Source organism: Sitophilus oryzae, unplaced genomic scaffold (genome assembly GCF_002938485.1).
Source record: "Sitophilus oryzae breed Bouriz unplaced genomic scaffold, Soryzae_2.0 scaffold_1297_pilon_pilon, whole genome shotgun sequence".
In the NCBI taxonomy this organism is placed as follows: Eukaryota; Metazoa; Arthropoda; class Insecta; order Coleoptera; family Curculionidae; genus Sitophilus; species Sitophilus oryzae.
Window position 1 is genome coordinate 7,744,996 of NW_022145945.1, and position 20,533 is coordinate 7,765,528.

Here is a 20,533-nt window from a genome sequence, read left to right on the forward strand (position 1 = left end):
CCATCGTAATATAAATCAAAAAGAACCACTTCTTTGTTTATCTTGATAAAATAATAAATACTTACTTATTAAACTATTGTAGGTAAATTAGATAAAAGTAAACTGTTATAAATTTAAATAAAGTCCATAAACAAATGTACATTTTGAAAATAGCTACTAACTGCCGCTAGCAAATGCCCATGGCGCCACAAGCCATCTTGATTGCCATTTTATTGAAAAATCGCTTTTTATTCAAAATCTGAGCCAGATAGGTATAAGAAACCCATAGTTTGAAAGAGCATTTAAATCTGCTTCGACTTATTTTAAAAAATACATAGTGTTGTATTTGAAATAACGAAGTTTTTATGTAAAATGCATATTTAAAATAGACCAGCAATTTTTGATACCCCTGTATACGTTTAAGGAAGCAATCAAATTTTTTGTTAAAGTCTATTTCTCTGGCTTGAAAGTCAGCACACGAATTAATTCCGAAAAGTAATGTACGAGGTGATGATAAATTTTTTTATTATAGCATGCATATTTAAATATCTTTAAATATCTCAAAAACCAAAGCTTTTAAACATATTAAACCCTTATAATAAATGCCTTATTTTATGTCCAAGAATCCAAATATGAAATAAAATACCGGGTGTTCCATAAGAAAAAATATAACTTTGGTATGGATCTTAGTTCTGACACACCCTGTACATTTCAAAATTATTTTCAATTACGCACATTGCGTCTCTACATATACCCACAAAAAAATTGTTTCCCATCTTCCCGTTCTCGTATAATCAACCGAGGCGAATGAGGTGCGCCACCCTGTATATGTTTCTTTTCATTTAACGATGCCATTCTGCGGAAACTGTGATATTTGACATTAGTTTTCAAGTTAGCATTTATAGATGTATAAAATGAGATTATATCAAGTCTAGAAATTACAAAATTTTTGTTTTACAACTCAAAATCACAACTTCATAATTCGGAAATTGTTGAATTTAGGTACATTATGTGTGTTACGATTATAGGCACATAATTCAACAATTTCCGGAACTATGAAGTTTTGATTTTGTTAAAAAGAAATGTTAAACGAAAATTTTGTAATTTCCAGACTTGATATAATCTCATTTTATACATCTATAAATGCTAACTTGAATACTAATTATTATTATTGTTAGTTCCCAGTCAGTGGCGGATACAGAGGGGGGCCCATGGATCCAAGCCCCCCCCCTAAAATCTATAAATTGGGTTAAATATTAAACTTTTGGGTTAAAAATGGCGCTCTAAAATACTTATTGTACATTACCCTTTATTTGCCCCCTCCCCTAAAATACATTACGGGCCATCCCTAAAATAAATTTCTGTATCCGCCCCTGTTCTCAGTAGTTAGTACGCAGAAAAAAATCGTGGGTGTTTGGGAAGCTCGAAAGGAAATAATGTTTTTGCGACGTTTCGCGACTTTATTGTCGCTTCTTCAGGCACCAAAACATATATTAATCCATATTATGCCTACAAACATTCATGGCGATTCAACTAATGTCAAATAATATTATTAATAATCACAGTTTCCGTAGAATGGCATCGTTAAATGAACCCGAAGCTATTTACCGTTTCCGAGAGGAAAATCTTATTTTTACTTAAACCTTTATTTTTCTTTCTGCTGGTATAATTAATTTAATGTAGCGACCAAACGCCAAAATTTTCGAAGTGAGACTTCCACACTTAATTTCAACGTTAACACTTTAAAAATTATTTAGAATCATAAAAATTAGGTTCCCTTCCAAAAACTAGGACTAGAAGAAATAACTTCGTTGGCCTAGTATTTAAAGTGGTATTGCTCTGAGGCTCTTTCGTTGTCCTGTTCACCTCTTCTTCGTGCCTCCTCCACATCCCCTATCGTATCGACTTTTTGACAGAAGGTCATAAATTTGACCCTCGGATACTGTTGCCTTCTTTTTCTTCACAGCTGAGCAGGTTCGAGCCGGGCATTGTTCGGACGATTTACTTATTGTTTTAGTTATCGTTTTGTGTTGGTAAAGTCACGCTTTGTTGATTTTTCGATATAATATCCGGTGACGATTTGAAGTTCTTTTAAGGCTTTTAAAGAAAATGCGATAGAGAAAAGTATGATTAAGTAAACCCTGAAATTTTTATTCAATAACTGATATGATATTTTTTGTCTGTTTCACATTTTTGGACAGAATATAAGCAGTTTTTAAGATATAGATCATACCAAACAAACTTTTAGCCACGTGATTAAGCTTGACCGGTACAGCGTTGCCTACTTCTACATATTTTCTTTTAATCAAAATATTTTAGGAAACAAAAATTAATTAATTATAAATACATAAACATTTACTATTTATATCGACAAACTCCTCACCTCCTTAACAGCCCTTAAGGGACATAAAGGGCTGTTAAGCTGAGGCGGCATGTTGTACACTGCACACTAAAAGCGGTTCTAAAAAGAACAATGTTCGGCTGCAGTGTCTACTAGTAAAATTGTTTAAGCTTAAAGTATCACAACACAATTCATTTAAACGAAAAATTCATAATACAAAACTAAATAGTCAAAACGAATGACAATGTCAAGTGGTAGCTACTTGGCTTTTTTCACAGCAGAGCTTCTACCTGAATCGCCAGCTGTAAATTTAAATGTCACTTAGTGAGTTCGGTGCCGAATATGTCCATGGTTAGCAACAATGAATTTAAAAATCGCGCCCTCGATGACGTATCTAAAATTTTAATTGGTATTTATTCTCAGGTAAGATTTCGACAGACGATGAAAGAAAAAAGCAGATGACGTCTATACCAATACATTTATTTAACTAAAAAAAGTTTCTAATATTTTTTTAGTTAAGTATGGAAGGGTTTATATATAAATCCGTCATGCGTCATCTCTTGTTTTTAATCAGTTTTATTGGTTTATTTCAAAAATGACTGATCATATTTCAATATTATTGGCTTAACGGAACGATGAACGACAAACGGACGCCGATGCGTATGAACTCGACTTAAGATTTTTGAGAGTTGTCAAACTCTTGCTAAATTCTAGGTTATAATTTTGTGTCAAATTCAATAGAAATGACAAATATTGTGCATTTTACATTTTGGACTGTGTTATTACGTGTGTTTCGTGTTTTTTAAAATTAAGTGTAGCTCAAAGGGGAAATTAAGCGTTGACCCAGACCATAGTTTACAGTTAATATTCGGTGCCCAGAGACAGTTTGCCAGATATTATGACCAGAGAGTTGTTTTAGCCACAAATAAAGTTTGTATACTATCTTGTGTATGATATCAAAAACTGGAATATCTTTAAAATAGCAGCACACGATAGGTAAATAATAATCATATTGAATAATTATAGTGATAAATGTAACAATAAATGCAGAAAGTTGCTTGAGCTTGAAACACGATTTGAAAGCGGGAAATCTTTTTTATGTCTTTTTTTGTTATGTGGTGTTTTTAAAATACACCCTTGCTTGTTTTGTATTAACACATACTGTAATTGTTTGTAATAAAATCACTCGATTAGATTTTTCCAATTTTATAAAGTTTTTTTTTCACAATATTTTGAAGTAATCACTTGTCACTCAGCGTTCCAATTGTACCAACTGATTTCTTTGTAAAATAAAATTAAACTAATTTGAAAATAAAATGACAGACACATCTATCACTGAAACGGATCTTGTCATTGGAAAGACTATAATAGATTATAGAACTTTATGTATATTTTTCCTATATAGAAGGATATGATTAATAAATGATAATCATTCAAGTGATTAGCGTTTTGTAGCGTTTTTTTATAAAACATTACCATTGAGAACGGCAGCTTTTCATCGGAGAGCAGTCGTGGATAAAGTATTTTACTAGAGAGAAAACTAATCAATAACAATAAACAAAAAAATACAGATATTGGTTATATCACTTAAAACTAATGGTTATATTTATTATATTGATGAATTCTGATGGTAAATAGCATTGTACAATTTTAATAATTATTATAGGGGGGTGGTTAAATACTATTACAAGGCGTAATGTAATGAAACATAAGATCTAAATCATATTGTAACTACTAAATCGACATAAATGTTCTTAATAATCTAACCACTAAATATAGTCTGTACGATATTATTTAAAATGTACGTTATTAAGTTAAAATCAACTGAAAACCAGAACCTAAATCTACACTTAGCTATTCTTGAGGCAATCCTGTTTCAAAGAGTAGCAGCGTGAGGTGGTCTCGCATCTCTGCACTCGGCCATCCAATACAACAAGCCTGAATGAGGACACCATGAATTGATACAGCCGTAACTACTAACTGGCTTAGAAACGGGAGCGAAGCAGCATGGGGCCTACGCTGTATCCATACTGTGACAATATGGGGACACTACCCCTACCTTGGAACACTACTAGGACCTTGAATAATGTCCGTAACCTGGGCCATAAGCTTGGACCATAACCTTGGACACAGTCCGTCCATAAGACAACGGTATAGGGGAACACTATCCGTACATTGAATAGTCTTGGACCTTGGATAATGCCCGTACCTTGTAAATAGTCCGTACCTTGGACCCTAAAAATACGAAACTCTTGTTTAAAATCAAACAAGGTCTAATAAACAAAATGAACCTACCTCGAATTACTTCCGAGGGCTCACTAAATAATAAAGAACATGTCCTTTCTTCCATGTGACATTTTGGAGGACAAAAGAAAAGGCCAACTTGCCAGCAGAATACAAATACAAGTTAGGTTGGGACATCCAAAACTCTACCCTAAAAATACGCAGTAATAATAACGAATCAAAAAAGATAATATCTCATTTTTACCTGTTGCTTCGAAATGGCAGCTGATTCAGATTTTGCAGCAAGATTTAAATTGCCATCAAAATAAAAACACTAAATCACCACAATACACCAAAACACTTTTACTTTTACACTGGACGCGCGTTTCGCTAATCATGTTAGCATCATCCGTAGATTGTACTTTAGTTTATAATCATCTGCTGATGATGCTAACATGGTTAGCGAAACGCGCGTCCAGTGTAAAAGTAAAAGTGTTTTGGTGTATTGTGGTGATTTAGTGTTTTTATTTTGCTGTTTAACACCAAAGGTTCCAACCCTCAACTGTAATTTTAAATTGCCATTTCTAAAAGCAGGATTTGCAACCGTGGCCAAAAACAAAGTGAGGTTAAAACGCAGAGAGGCGCCTTGACATATGACAAAGATATTGACAGCGCGCGCCTCCACAGAACAGTGAAACGATAGCAGGGTTGGTAACTAGGGAACGTAAAAATTACGCCAAGCCTGCCAAATAACTATCCGGCCTGAACGAGAGGGAATCCGGTGATGATAGGCCAGACATCATATATTATATATAAAAAAGACATGTAACGAACTAAAAACGTTACAGCTTGGTGGCCATATTGTAATTATCATTTTTTGAAATATTAATTTAGAAGTCATTTCTGTCAGTTCCACAAAATATCCGGTCAATTCTTATTACAAAATGACAAAAGAAAGATTTGGTAAAATTTTGTTGCCTCAAGTCGACGATGCTATTAAAAATGTGAAGCGAAGAAATACCGAGCGTTCAGACAAATATGTATGGAAGCAGTTTACTGAGTTTTACATTGCACGAAGTTTCAAAATTGAGAAAACGATAACAGACGAGGATTTTTGCAACATTTTAAAAGACTGGGCATATAATATGCAAAAATCAGATGGAAGCCATTATAAAGAAGGTGTGGTCAATGTTTTATGGCACAAAACGGCCAAAATGTTCCAGGAACTATATTTTGAAAAATATAATCGCCGCATAGATCCATTCAATGACATGGTTTTTCAAAGCGCCCGTCTTGTCCGCCACGCAAAACGAAAAGAGTTGCAGGCAGTACCTGGTGCACGAAAGGAGAGTTCCACAGCTTTGACGAGACAGGAAATAGAAAAAATGGCCTTAAGTTTGGATGAAAATACTCCAGATGGGCTTCAACGGAAATTTTTCCACATAGCTGCATCCGAACTAGCATGGAGAGGAAATAAAGCAGTTTTTTGCTATTGGAATATTTTAAGGAGGAAAAATATAATAACGGGGCTAGTACCGGTTGTCTGGAATACAATCCAATATTTAAATCAAACATGCGAAAGTAAGTGGCTTGTATTGCTTGTATGCGATTATATTTTAAGCCAATGTCCAAAAGAGGCGCGCAAACATTAAAACTAATCGATTATTTTTGACGGTCAATAAGAAATGGAAACAGAATGATAATTCCCCGTGGTTCAAGAATTATCCAGCAAGTATTAACATTATAAGAAACTGGACAAAAATGGGAGCAATCAACATCGGCCTAGATACTAAAAATAAAAAAATCACGAATCACTCTAACAGAGCTTCAACAGTAAGTTCTCTTAGCAGTTCAGGTGTTAATCTCCAGGAAGTCATCAAAATAACGGGCCATAGTTCTATAAGTTCTGTTACTCCCTATCTCCAGCTCAGCGAGCAGGATCATATCGTCCTATTGCTGCCAAAAGTCACTATCTAACATTTTTCCGAACCTGAAAATCACTAACTGTATTTTGAAGCGGAGAATCGATTGAAAAAGTCATTAACTACGATTTCTGGCTATTTATGTTGTATTTTAATACCGAATAGTTACTAACTATAACATTTTATGCAATGCAATTCATCTTTAGACGCGTTTTTCTCGGAAGTAATAAAAAGTAAGTTAGTGACTTTTGGCAGCAATGGGACGATATGAAGATTTTGTCGCAAATGAGAGCCGAAAATACACTGTCATCTACTTCAAATGCTGAAGTCCAAATTCAAACACCTCCAACCTATGGTAATAATTCCTCCAATGGTTCAAGTTTTCACTATAACAATTGTAGTTTTGTAAATATTAATTATTATAATAAAAATGTTTAAGTTAAGAAGGATATATAATGTACTTTATTTCGTTGTATAATTTTTTGAATACAACTCGATGTTTCGGGATTACCTAATACTTTTGCCTGACACTGAATGCGATAGCGGCAACAGTAATCCTCCTTCTGAGTCGTAGTGTTGCCGGGTAACGCATTTTGTGTCAGGTAAAAGTATTATTCGGTAAGTATGTAACCGCACAAAATCCCGAAACATTTTGTGCGGTTTTACATTCGATAAGCGGTAATGCATTTAATTCGAAATCGCCGTGTATAAAATAAATGCCAATCTGGAAATTAATGAACGGTACATTGAAAGCATTGAATGAACCAAAAAAGCGATATTTTGCTGAGCGAGTGAAAGATGAAAAATCGAAAAATTGTGGGATCGTCCCCTCGTAAACTCGACTCTTAGTAGCCGCTTAGAAGTAACAAAACTGCATTAAATCTCTGCGAGTCGGCGTTAATCCGGGCCCTTGTCGCTTACAGTATTGTACTCGCTTAATATATCGCTTTGCTATTTATAAGGTTCTCATAACTCTTTCGCAGCACTCTCTCGTGGGGGGCGGGGGACCGCATCCCTCCTCGTAGCTCTCGAAAAAGAGGAGGCCCACTCCGATCTTCCATAAATCTTCCGGTAACTTTGCCGCTCCACGTCGTCCTTTCATCTTTCTTTTTCACTCTGTAATGCCGTTCGAGAAATTATGACGAGATCGTGTCGAAAAAATCACTGCTTAAAATCGAACGTAAAATAACGGTTTTCTTTTCAAGAATGTATTTTTTTTCATACGTCACAAAAAAGTATGTATTGATTTTTGCGACGTAATGTAATCCCAAAACATTTTCCGATGCACGTCATCAATCATAATAAACATTGACACTAATGAAATTTTGCCAAAAATGTTTAAATTTGTTGTATAATTTAAGATAACGAGCAGCTCTTCATTTTACTTTATAGAGCAAATGATTGTAACAGATATTTTAGTTAGATTAAAGGGGCAAAAGTTATTTTAAACCGAATTTTATTATCGCCATGTTGGGTCACATTTCAGCAAGATTGTCGTTTACTATTTGACAATTATCCTACTGTCAGTCATTATTTTGTATAATATCGTGTTACGTTGTTGTTGAATCTTTCTGAGTAATTCTCGTTTTTTGCCTATTGTCATAGTATTTTTTTTAAATTGTACTTTTAAGCACAAACAGTTCTTAAAGAATTTAAGAACTATCTAGTTGTAGATAGGTATCTAGTATCTAGTTTTTGTATTTCATTGTGTGTTGAAAATATGCCGAAGCATTTTTATAAGTAACTAGCGTGTACCCGCGACTTCGTTCGCATCCAATTAATCATTTGTATTGATGACGATAAAGCAAAGCAAGAATTTCCATTAACATATAAACTGGATAAAATTTTCTCACATTGATGTCAACATGAGAAAAAACAATATGGCGATATTATTATATAACTTGGTAATATTTGAGGGCTAGTTTCATCTCGTTGGAATTTGACTTTCAAAAATCCGTTTGCCAAAAATAAGCTTTTACGTAAAGCAGTTTAAGCAGAATCATGGTTAATCAATTACCCAACTTTTTGGAACACCCTGTATGATTTTTTAAAAAAATTTAAAATATGTAAAAAAACAAAATAAATTATGCGTGTTCAAGCGTTTTCCTGAAAGACTAACCGTTTTTTAAAAAACAAATATTGTAATATTTGAGAAACCCCTCCTTATCAAACCTCTACACTCCACTGTCAATCCGTTTACCAAAAATCAGCTTTAAACGTCAAGCAGTTTAAGCAGAATCGTGATTACTCATTGGTCATATTTTATGAAACGCTCTGTATAAATTTTTAAAAAATCTTACAATATGTAAAACAACAAAATAAAATATACTACGTGTTTAAGAGTTTTTCCGAAAAACTCACCGGTTTTTAAACAAAAAATATTGTAATATTTGAGGGGTGGTTTCACCTCCTTGGAACTGGAATTTCGAAAAATCCTTTCTTATCGAACCTCTACATACACCCTAGAATCAACCTGTGTGCCAAAATTGAGCTTCTTACGTTGAGTGGTTTGAGCAAGATCGTGATTAATCAGTGAGTCACTTAAGGATTTTATATATTAGTATAGATAAGTAAAATAAGCTATAAAGCAGATAAATCAATTAATTACTAAAATATTATTTATTAAGTTAAAAATAAAACGTAAAAATATTAAAAAAAAAACACCCTAGAATCAACCTGTGTGCCAAAATTGAGCTTCTTATGTTGATTGGTTTGAGCAAGATCATGATTAATCAGTGAGTCACTTAAGGATTTTATATATTAGTATAGATAAGTAAAATAAGCTATAAAGCAGATAAATCAATTAATTACTAAAATATTAGTTATTAAGTTAAAAATAAAACGTAAAAATATTTAAAAAATGATATAATAAATATATTTTTTGCCAGTTTTAATTTAAGATTCATCTCATAAATCCATCACAATCTAGCAGCGCTGTCGCCATCGCTTGTCACACAAAGTTGATGACGTGCATCGGAAATTGTTTTGCGATTACCTTATTTACATTTTAATAGTTGTTTGACTTTCAAGGTTGGACAAAGCAAATATAAAGCACACTTTTATCGTTTTTTTTTGTATTTATTAACATTAAAATTTAAATACATAGATAAACTATATCACTAACACTGTAAACTATGTTAAAACATATTTTTATGGTTCACTGGCCGTTGTATTATCTAGAATAGTCGGAACTGAAACAAAGAAATTTTAGAAATGCGGTTTAATAATAAAGGTGTTCTACGTACGAGTAGTATTCGTAATGCACTTAGGACAGCATTCTCCAGGTCCGGGCCTGATCAGTGTGGCATTCAATGCGCAATCCAATTCAGGACATACTACAGCAAGACAAGACGTTCCATTTTTCGAATCATCGGCGATATCTAATAAGAAACGTGTTTTAAGAAACCAATTTCTGTTTTACGTGGAGAATTTTATTTAATAATTAATTTTAGCCCTATTTTTATCAATTTTTAACAAACTGTATATACACACATGGCCAAATTTATTGCATATATCGTTTAAAAATATACGGAAAGGAATTTAAAGAATATTTTTTATATATAGCTTTGATAATCCGTAATAAACATTTTTTTGTTAAAATGGATATGGTAAACACTGTTTATCGTTTAGACCCAATATTATTACAAATTCTTGCACATTTCGATTTGTGGTCTCTTGGTTTTCAGAAGAAATTTGGCCATTGTTGTGGCCTTAAAATGCCTAGAAACATTATTTCACAGTTTAATAGAGTCAGAATAGTAACACTGTCTCAACAGGGCTACCGGCAAGTTGCAATAGCTGAAATTGTAGAAGTTAAACAAAGCGATGTTAAGCGATTATTAAAAAAAATCAACGAGGTTGAAGAGTTTATGGATTGGTCAGACCACATAAGCTCTCTGTTAAAACGACTAAATGCTATATGTTACGGGATAAGAGTTGTTAAAAGATATGTGGACTATAATACTATTAAGATATTATATTATGCAAATTTCTTATCGGTGTTGAGGTATGGAATCATTTTTTGGGGTAGAAATAGAGACCTACAGAAGATATTTGTTGTTCAAAAGCGACTGCTGAGGACAATGAAAAATATGAAGTATAGAGATAGTTGCCGAGGACTTTCAAGAATGAGAGTTTGATGACGGTGCATGGAGTTTATATTTATGAAGCTCTGATTTTCTTTTTTAAAAATAGGGATTCATTTGATTTACAGATATCTCATGGGTATAACACCAGAACCCTAAATGTAAATTACCCAGTACACAGATTGACTCTGACTGAGAGGAATCCATATTATATGTGTCTCAGGTTATTCAATAAACTACCAAATAATATAAAAGAAATATCAAATTTTAGAAGATTCAAACAAAACCTTAAGGCACTTATCATTGGTATGGAACCATACTCGGTTAGAGACTTTCTGGAGGGGACATAGGCATGTGTGTGGGTATGATAAAATAGTTTATTTATAGAAAAAAAAATACATTTTTAAGACCTTCATTTTCTGTGACACCATTTCCTTTGTGATATATTTTCAGATTCTCTGTAAATTCATACACAGTGTGAAATAAAGATGATGATTGTTATTATTATTATTATTAATTACAAGACCCAATCCCCTGACCTAATAGGAATTAAACAAGAATAGGCCTAGTGTCAGACTCGCGACGAACTTTGATCTGAAAACCATCTGGAAGACGAGCACGCTTGAATGCAGCTCAACCCCGTGTCCCGTTTCAAGGGAGAAGCATTATAGTATGGGCAGGTATAATGCAGTGGGGGATGAATTTGTTTACATGGATGATAATGCTCCTCCCTATCGCACTTTAGCGGTTCGCGAATTTTGTGAGAAAGAGAGTATAAGAAAACTGTGGTGGGCCACCGATGTGTCCAGATATCCATACCTTAAATGAATTGAAAATTGCTGCGCGCGAAACCTGGTAAACCATTCGTCAACATTTCCTCCTTCTTCTGGACAACTTAATTGAGAGCATGCCACGTCATTGAGGCTCGAGTAGGCAATAAAGACTATTAGTTGTGAGAAATAATTAAAATTGTTTTCAATATTTTCTGTTTAAAATGAAATTTGTTTTTGTTGATTTTCACTGATTATGAAATAAAATTATAATAACAGCCTAGTTTCACTTAGATCTTTAATTTTATATTAGTTAGTCGTGTAGTAAGCCAATATGTCCAAAAATATATATTAGGTCCAAAATAAAATAAAAATATCGTTATAAGGCAATAATTTTGGCCATGTGTGTAAATAAATCTATCAACTTTAATTCATAAACTCAGTTTTTTATAAACTTTGTATTTGGCTTATTATACAGGGTTAATTGAAGGGTTGTTTTTACCCTAGCTTTAAAACATCCAGTGTAATAATTTTGTCATTTTCTCAAGCAGGGGTATCAACAATAAGCAGCATAATTTAAGCAGCTTCAAGCAGGGGTTTCAAGTTTTCTTAAAACATTATTTTTCGATCAGAACCATGCCTCCTGAGCATTTTGTTTTCTGACTCATGTGCCAATACATGTCTTGGTTAATGTGTAAGAGGGAAAAAATGAACTTGCCACCAACAATTTGCAATTTTTTCAACTATCGTTACACGATGATATTATTTTTTAATATAGAGGTGGCTTTGGTTACTATTATAGTCGTAATGTCAGATCGACACTGGTTAAAACTCTAAAAACCAGACTAAAAACACTTAAATTTGGTTTTAATAAATATTAATAAGACTAAATTTTCTAAGGATATTAAAAAACCTTCTTAAGTCCAACAGGTAGTAAATGCCATTAAAGATAATAGCGAGTACGGGCCAAGTAAGTAACGTATAGAGCTTGATCTCGTCAAAATTATTATCGGTTATCATTCCCCAGCCGTCTTTGACGCCGTTTTTTTATCGTATGGTATTTTTGATTAGGTTTGGCTAAATTTAGAGTCAAATAAAGAGACAGAAAATATAATTTAAATAACTTACATGGTTTTGTTGGTGCCGAGGTAGAGTTATAACTAGATGTTGAGTTGTTGGAACCAGTATCTGTGAAAAATAAATCTTTCAAATTATCATCATTAATCCTTATATTCTGTCGTTATTAGATCTTTCTAATCATTTTTTATGCTAAGACAACACGTTTCCAGAAATGTGATCCAGAAATTATGATTTTTTTTTTAATAGAATACGTAAGTATAATGTATTTTAAATAAGTCTATGAGTTACCTTCTGTACTAGGTTTACATGTTGGGCAACATTGGCCACATTTTGGAGGAACAATGGTTGCGTTAAGAGGACATTGAAGTGGACGACAAGGCAACAGACAGTTGACTTTTATTGGACAATCTGTAACACCAATGGTGCTATTTATAGATGATACACCTAAATAAAAAAATTAACATTAAATAATTGAATAAAAAATGTGTGTGCACTATGTGCGCATATTTGAAGTAAAATTTCTTACTAACGACTATTAAATTGGAGGATTTAAAGGACATGTTTTTATTTTCAATTTATTTTTGTAATCTACACACTTTCTGCTTCTTCAATACCCTGAAAATTTTGTGGAATACCACTTAAAACCGGCCGGCTTTTATGAAAATTCCTAAGAATGTTAACGCTTAAATTTATTTAAGAAGAGAAAAAATTTTGAACTTAAACAACAATTCGTATTTATAGTGATTAAAGTAATTTTGTTAAACTATACGAATATTCTCGTTGATTATTGGTTTGAAATAAATATGACAATGTCCTCCAATGAAAATGCGAGTTGCTTAACTCTAATAATTCTAATTCTGAGCTTGCAAATGAGCTAAATGCTTTACCTAGACCGTTATTCAGAAGCTACAAATCTATCGATAAAAATATGCATGGAAATGTACTTCCTAGCACACAACCAGAGGATATTAGTAACCAGGTACAGTATCAAGTTTATTATAATGCTTTTCTTAGCTTTAAATCAAATATTTTTTGTTGTTGGCGCGATCTTTGCCACTTTTTTCTCGCTAGCTCGTGCGTCAAGGCATGGCCATGTCGTCTCAAGGCCATGGTGTGTCACGGCCTTGAATTTTACTCTCTCATCGCCGGTAAACAAGTTTCACTTCAAAACTAATTTTTAATAACAAAAATTAATGATAAAATGTGATATATTATTAGGAAAATATCGTCGGCTTTATGACGAAAAGGCGTATCTCGATTTTTGGCGATTTTGAGATATCAACGTCATGACATGCCCAATGGGTCATATTTTAACATAGCGAATTTGCGCATCTCAATATTGTACCTTTTTCATTTTATATTCGTTTAAAAATTTGCCCCATCTCAAATATTACAATTCTTCGTTATGACGTATGTTGAGATAGGGCTCTTTGTTATATCAATTGTTATACCAATTACGAGGGGTGTCTCACTCGGGTAAAAAATGTACACGTACTGCCAAAATAATCTTTCACTGTCAAGCGAGTGCCAATGACTACGAAGAAGACTGCCTATGACTGCCATGTAATTATTATAGGCGACTGTCATAAGACTGCCAATGACTGCCAGCGACTGCCAAGAAAATGTACATGTAATTCCAATAGTGAGACACCCCTCGACCAATTGTTATACTACAAGAAAGATGGAATTTGAGATAGGTCCTTTTGTTTTAAGTTATGAAAATGCATGCGAGAGAAAATCAAACCATTCTACCTAATTATTTTCTGATGGTTGCTTGGGACAAAATAAAACTTCTAACATGGCAGCAGCTCTCTTTTATAGTGTGATTTTGAGTCTGTTTTTTTGCCAAAAACCATTGTTAGAATGAGCTAGACTCTGCATATAGCTGTATCGGGTATGCAAAAGATTGTCCGAGAATAAATGGCCGAAGAAAAATTGATCGAAAGCAAAACAACGAAACGAAAATTGCCCTAATGGAAAAATTCCCGAAATTATAATTTCCCTAAGAACATTTTAGCGAACCAAAAACTTGCCCGAAAAATACAATAATTTTTATCTCATTATCGTCAGGCCATTGGCATTGTCATCCCTGTCAATTTTTGGAAAATTTTATTTATTGTGCCTATCATCATCCTGCATAAACACGGTAGAATGGAAGTCGAATTTGTTATCATTGAACAGGGAAAACAGAAACTGTTATAAACATGTTTTGTTTTTGTTTAGTTTGGTTTTTATTAAATGGACCGTGAGTTTAAATGCCTTGTATTAATGCCCTCAATTAACTAAAATAATTACTAAAAATATATTAGTTAAAAAATGTATTTTTGTATAAAAAACAATATTATTAAAATAAGCTAGATAAGTGTATTTTAATTTATTACTGTCTTTGCTTCTGGAATGAAAATTGGCTTTGTTTTCAGTTGATCTAATCCAACCCGAATAAAAGTATTTAAAAATATTTGTTTCTGATTTTTTGGTGATTTTCAGATTTTTTCTGTATGTATGTATTGTATTTTCTGGTATGTATTCCACAATGTGAATATTGTATTTTTTTTCCTTATTAAGAACACTTTACCATCATTTTTGAATTTATTTTACATGGGCGTATGTGTACTATTCGTTCGGAAAGAAATTTATTATTATTATAACAAAAAGGCCTATCTCTATTAAACAACTAAAAAGAAATTATTTATTAGAATTTACGCACAATTTATCTTCAGAACGTTTCCTCAATGTCTCCGTTTAAGTGTTAATACAAAAACACTATTAAAAAATTAAAGACTTTACATTTATTGGCCAAATAAGGTAAGTGATTTTCTTTAAATTGCTCTCCTGAAAAGTAAAAATCGAGATACGCCTTTTCGTCATAAAGCCGAGGATATGTTATATTAAAAACATTATCTCATCTTAGCATCCCCGCATTATTTGTCGCAGTCAGGCTTAGATTATGATATAAATAGGAATTCCGCATACTCTAAAACGTACTTATAAAATTGCAAATTTGCATAGGTATAATACAGCAATATTTAAAATGCTATATTTCATTTTTTTTAAATGAATCACCCTATATATTATTTTTCTTTTACATAAAAGTGAACATTTTTTGTATTTAAAGTGCTCCTAAATTTTTAACGGTTTTGCAGATATTCGCGGTATTATAGGTATTACCGAGAGTATTACATATAGCTCTTTCAACAGTAAATTTTTATGAAAGCCACCTAATAATGATTTTGGTCTGATATTTTACCGTTAATAATCCCATAAGTAATATAATACAGCAAATATCTGCAACACGACTAAATTAGGAACACTTTAAATACCGGGTGCGTCCCTAAAGTTGCTCACCCCTATAAGTTTTTTTATTTTTTCAGATAAAAAAAACGGGATTTGAAATGTTAGTATATTATATAAATTAGGATTGATTGGACGTGTTCAATAAAATTGTTTTCGGTCACTTCCTGTTTCACCGGAAATGACTGCAACTTTTGATTTTTAAATGGGGCCCTCGGTATTTTTTTTTACTTTATTCGATAGACAATGACACTCTGAATAGAATGACATATCATATGTTAACTTTTGACATTCTTGCTTAAAAAGAATAATTTTAATAATTTTAACTATACATTTTGAAAAAGCATATTTTTACGAATAATTTGGTACCACACTCTAGGTATTCAAATATTCAAATTGAGCCAAATTGTCCTTACATTTATGGTCATAGTTCTCTAAATTAAAATTTAAAATGCTATTTTTTCTAATTGAAAATGTCAAAAGTTGACATATGCCATCATATTCTATTCAGAATTTGATTTTGTATCAAATGTTAAAAAATACAAGGGTGTAATTTAAAAACCAAAAGTTGTAGTCATTTCCGGCGAAACAGGAAGTGACCGGAAATAATTGAATACATCAATCAATCCTCATTTATGTCATATACTAACATACCAAATCTTGTTTTTTTTTTAACTGAAAAAATAAAAAAGGCATAGGGTTGAGCCACTTTTCAGACGCACCTGGTATATAGAAAAGTTATAGAATTTTACGGAGAATCTAATATGTAATAAAATAAAAAACTAGGTAAACTAAATATTGTATCCACCACGCTTTTTTTAAGCATCCTGTGTGTATTCTACTATAATTTTAAAATGTGCACATAATTTTTCCATTTCACATTTCTTTGCAAATCTCAAAACAAATGAGATAATGATATTCAATCGTTGACTCACCCTGTACAAGTTTTACTTTATTTTTTATCTTTTTGTTAAAATATAAGCAGCAATATCCTACCTGGTACTGAAGTATTACACCTAAGACAACACTCCCCGCACCTGGGAGGCAACAACAACGAAGAATTGGTACAATTCAACAAAGGACAGTGCACCTCCGTGCAATTCCTTTTTATCTTGCAGACAATATGCTCGGATGAAAAATTAACCAAGGAAATTCCCAGCAGGAATATCGCCTGCAGCAGTATTTTCGACTTAAACATGACTGAGCCGCGGATGTAAGTACAAAACGGGCCGGCGTTTACGACTACATTTTTATATATGGCTGCGCCGAAGTGCGCATCGCGAATGCTTTAAATGCTTCCGCTTTAACCCGCATACCTGGAATACGCGACTATCGCTTTGTTGATAAACGACTGACTATGCTGAAAGGAATTTTTAAATTGGGGCTGTTTCAGTTTGGGCGAAGGCTAACAATAATTTGTTTATGGTTCAGGCCATAAAGCTGATAAAGTATGTTTTTTCAAACATAGCAAAAGTATTAATAGTCCTGTAAATTAATGAAGGTTAAAACCACGGCCTAATTCATCGACCGGGACTTTTCAGTCGGATTGTGTACCTTTTGGGGAATAGTTTTAAAAATTGAAACAACGTGCTCGGCCAGCTTTGGTCCCATATAGCCAAAAAATCACTTTTTCGCAAACATCCGCCAAAATATGCAATTTACAAAAATTTTCTTGGGATAAAAAATGAAGCTTAGGTAATTACCTACAAAAAAGGATCTTAACATTTTTTGTCAGTGAGTTAAGAAGCTCTTAACTCACGCATTTTCATTACCGCGTTCCTTGTTTAGATGACTATCAAAGCGAAAAAAATATTTTGTAAAACATTTATTTTGCATTCAATACATACTAAATACAAATAAACTGTTCTAAATAATTATTATAACATGGAAACTTATTTATTATAAATGTTAATGACACAGTTTGAATAATCTTTCAAGTAAATGCCTGATGAAGCATAGGGGTATATATATATATATATATATATATATATATATATATATATATATATATATATATATATATATATATATATATATATATATATATATATATATATATATTATTATATACATTTTAAATTATATAAGAATTTCTTGCCTTGAACTGCCAATATAGAAATTAATTCCACGCTGTGTTCGTCATAATGTGGATCAACCTGCTCTCACTACCGGTTTCGGGGCCCTACCCCATCATCAGGTGAGCTTGGGTATTTCCGCAAAATGACGACTACAGCGTGGAGTATATGAATACGACTTGTCGTAAAGTAGCGGTAAGATATTAAGTCCCGCATCGCGAGATAGCGGCCTGCATGCAATGGTAGTACTTTTGTACCACCGAGGCACAACTATCGATAGTAAAATAAAGGCTTTTTTCGGCTAGCCCAAATTATATAATGGAAAATAAATTTCTTGCAGTTTTTAGGTATATAATCAAATTATATAAGAATTGCTTGCATTGAACTGCTAATATAGAAATTAATTCCACGCTGTGTTCGTCATAATGTGGATCAACCTGCTCTCACTACCGGTTTCGGGGCCCTACCCCATCATCAGGTGAGCTTGGGATGATGGGGTAGGGCCCCGAAACCGGTAGTGAGAGTATTTTGATAGTTAAAAATTAAATAAATATATTTAGCCACTCGGTACGAATATCAATATTCTTAGGAAATCTAACCAGAAAGTATGCATGTTGCCTAATATAAATAAAAGAACAACTGAATACTTTACTTGCCTATAAAAAGATAGGGTCCGGTGAACTATCCTGACACACGATTTTTGCATTTTTCTTTTTTTTATCAAAAAGTAACCGTTTTTAGTAGTAGTTTTAAATAAAAATAAATGGAGATTACATATTTGACGTTATGGAGAATTTTAACACTTGATTTGACATGACAGCGACAAAAGGAAGAGCAATGTTGCCAGTTCCACTGAATTTTCTTTTTCTATTTTTTATTTTTATTTTGAAAAAATAGCCATTTTTAATAATAAAAATGCGTTGGTAATGTGTGAATGGAAAAACTAAAAAAAACAACAGAAGAGTGAAACAAAAGCAACCAAAACACGCTTACGAGTGTTTTGGTGGCTTTTGTTTCGCTCTTGTTTAAACCAAAATATCAATCAAATAGATAAAAAGAAAAAAAAAACAGTCAAATCGACCTAAACCAACCCGACCAAACCCTAACCAACCCATACAAAACTAACCAATACAAAACCAAACCGACCAATACCAAACCAACTCAACCCGAGCCAAACACAAACCAAAGAAATGAAAACACGCTTACAGCGTGTTTTCTTTGCTTTGGTGGCTTCCAGCTTACAGCGTGTTTTCATTGCTAGAGCTATAACCGTGCTATAACTATAGCAATTGTCTCGCCGCGCGCTGGCGCGGTAATTTAGCCAATTTGATAAACTAAAGTCATCTAATTCGTATTAAAAAAAATTTAAAACCTATGACGTAATGTTTTCCCTAAACAAAAAAGATGTATGAAATTCCGGATAATTTACTAGCTGATCTGACAACCATGTATCAATTCGCAATATTTGTCAAAAAATTCGACCTTCACTACTGTCAGCGTAAACATAGAAATATGCATAGAAACGAATATAAACAAGTCCGCGACTCTTTCATTATCGGTTATATATTATCGGAATTTGCCCTGGAATTTGTTACAAAAATCAAATAACAACATCTTTAAGAATATTTTTTATGTAAAACGTGTTTTTCCGCATCAGATTTTAGTCAAAGAATCCAAGAAGTTCATTTTAAGGTAACATAAACTTCATTTTCTAAGAAAAATCGTGTGTCAGGATAGTTCACCGAAGCCAAAAAGATAATTCGGGGAACTTTATATTAGAACTTTCACACACTAAACACTTTTTAGTCATTTTTACGACTATTTAGAAAGTCCAACGAAAAAAATAGAAATATAATTGCACAAACTTAAAATTAACTTCTCACTGAACACACTTGCATCCTTGGCTATGCAAAAGCGGTCGATAAAAGAGTAATTAATACAATTTTTAAATTAAAAAACGCAAAAAACAAGCGTCGTTACACAATGGAAATAAGATTATGACATATGATTATGACAATATGATGACAATGAAAAGTTGGTTTCCGTAACAATTTATAATTTGTACTTTCTAAACCGTATAAAATTGTGATTATTTTGGAAATACGCGCAAATACGTGCGCATGCGCAAAGTAAGGTCCTCGTGAAAATCAAACCTATTGAAAGTTTCATAATTACAATAAAGAAGGTTTGAAAATGGCATGTCCTAATGTTGGAGGGCCTTTAGTAAGCCGGCGCCGAATATGTGCATGGTTGGTAACAATGAATTTAAAATTGCGCCCTCGATTACGTAACTAAAAGTATAATTGGTATCGAATATAAATGTTTCCTGTATCCCTCTATTACATAAAAACCGATATTAAATTTCTGTAAAGAATATAAAATGATATTTTATTTCGAACCTCTCGTTCTTCATTGCGCCGAACGGGGCAAAATCTGCCTTTTTTCGTTTCGTCCAAATCAAAAACGTCCGAAACGCCATCTATTTTCAATAAAACGACACCGGATCCCGCTCGCATTTCATATTTACGACATACGAAAACGAAAACTCATCTATATAAATTGCCAGGGCCTGGAAAAGCCGAGGCCCTTAGGTCGTGCCTTTTTCTGCCGCAAGATAAATGAGTGTCGATGGAAAATTGAATTTCCGCGGTTCATTGCGTCACTCTCGGTCTTTTCTCGCACATTCTTTAAGAAATTTCTTTATGTAAAAGCCTTGTATATGAAACAAGGGTAAAAGTAAGTGACAGTCGGGCTTTGCATGCATAAC

At 32.9% G+C, this 20,533-nt stretch overlaps 1 protein-coding gene across 1 annotated transcript; it reads right to left on the bottom strand.

Moving 5' to 3' along the window:
• Positions 1-9,522: 9,522 nt before the first annotated feature.
• On the bottom strand, positions 9,523-16,976 carry LOC115874679 (kielin/chordin-like protein). The gene is made up of 5 exons (XM_030889898.1): positions 16,688-16,976; positions 12,689-12,844; positions 12,449-12,508; positions 9,711-9,845; positions 9,523-9,656 (listed from the first exon to the last, which is right to left on the bottom strand). Exons 1-5 carry the CDS (start codon positions 16,887-16,889, stop codon positions 9,616-9,618), a joined length of 594 nt encoding a protein of 197 aa, XP_030745758.1. The 5' UTR covers positions 16,890-16,976; the 3' UTR covers positions 9,523-9,615.
• Between the last annotated feature and the right edge of the window lie 3,557 nt (positions 16,977-20,533).

What these genes read in the sequence shown, in the direction of transcription:
- LOC115874679 (XM_030889898.1), bottom strand. Translation starts at nt 16,889, where the DNA reads ATGTTTAAGTCGAAAATACTGCTGCAGGCGATATTCCTGCTGGGAATT. An exon ending in ATGTAAACCTAGTACAGAAG is followed by an intron (nt 12,509 to 12,688) that starts GTAACTCATAGA and finishes TATTTTTCACAG; the next exon opens with ATACTGGTTCCAACAACTCA. An exon ending in GTGCATTACGAATACTACTC is followed by an intron (nt 9,657 to 9,710) that starts GTACGTAGAACA and finishes TCTTTGTTTCAG; the next exon opens with TTCCGACTATTCTAGATAAT.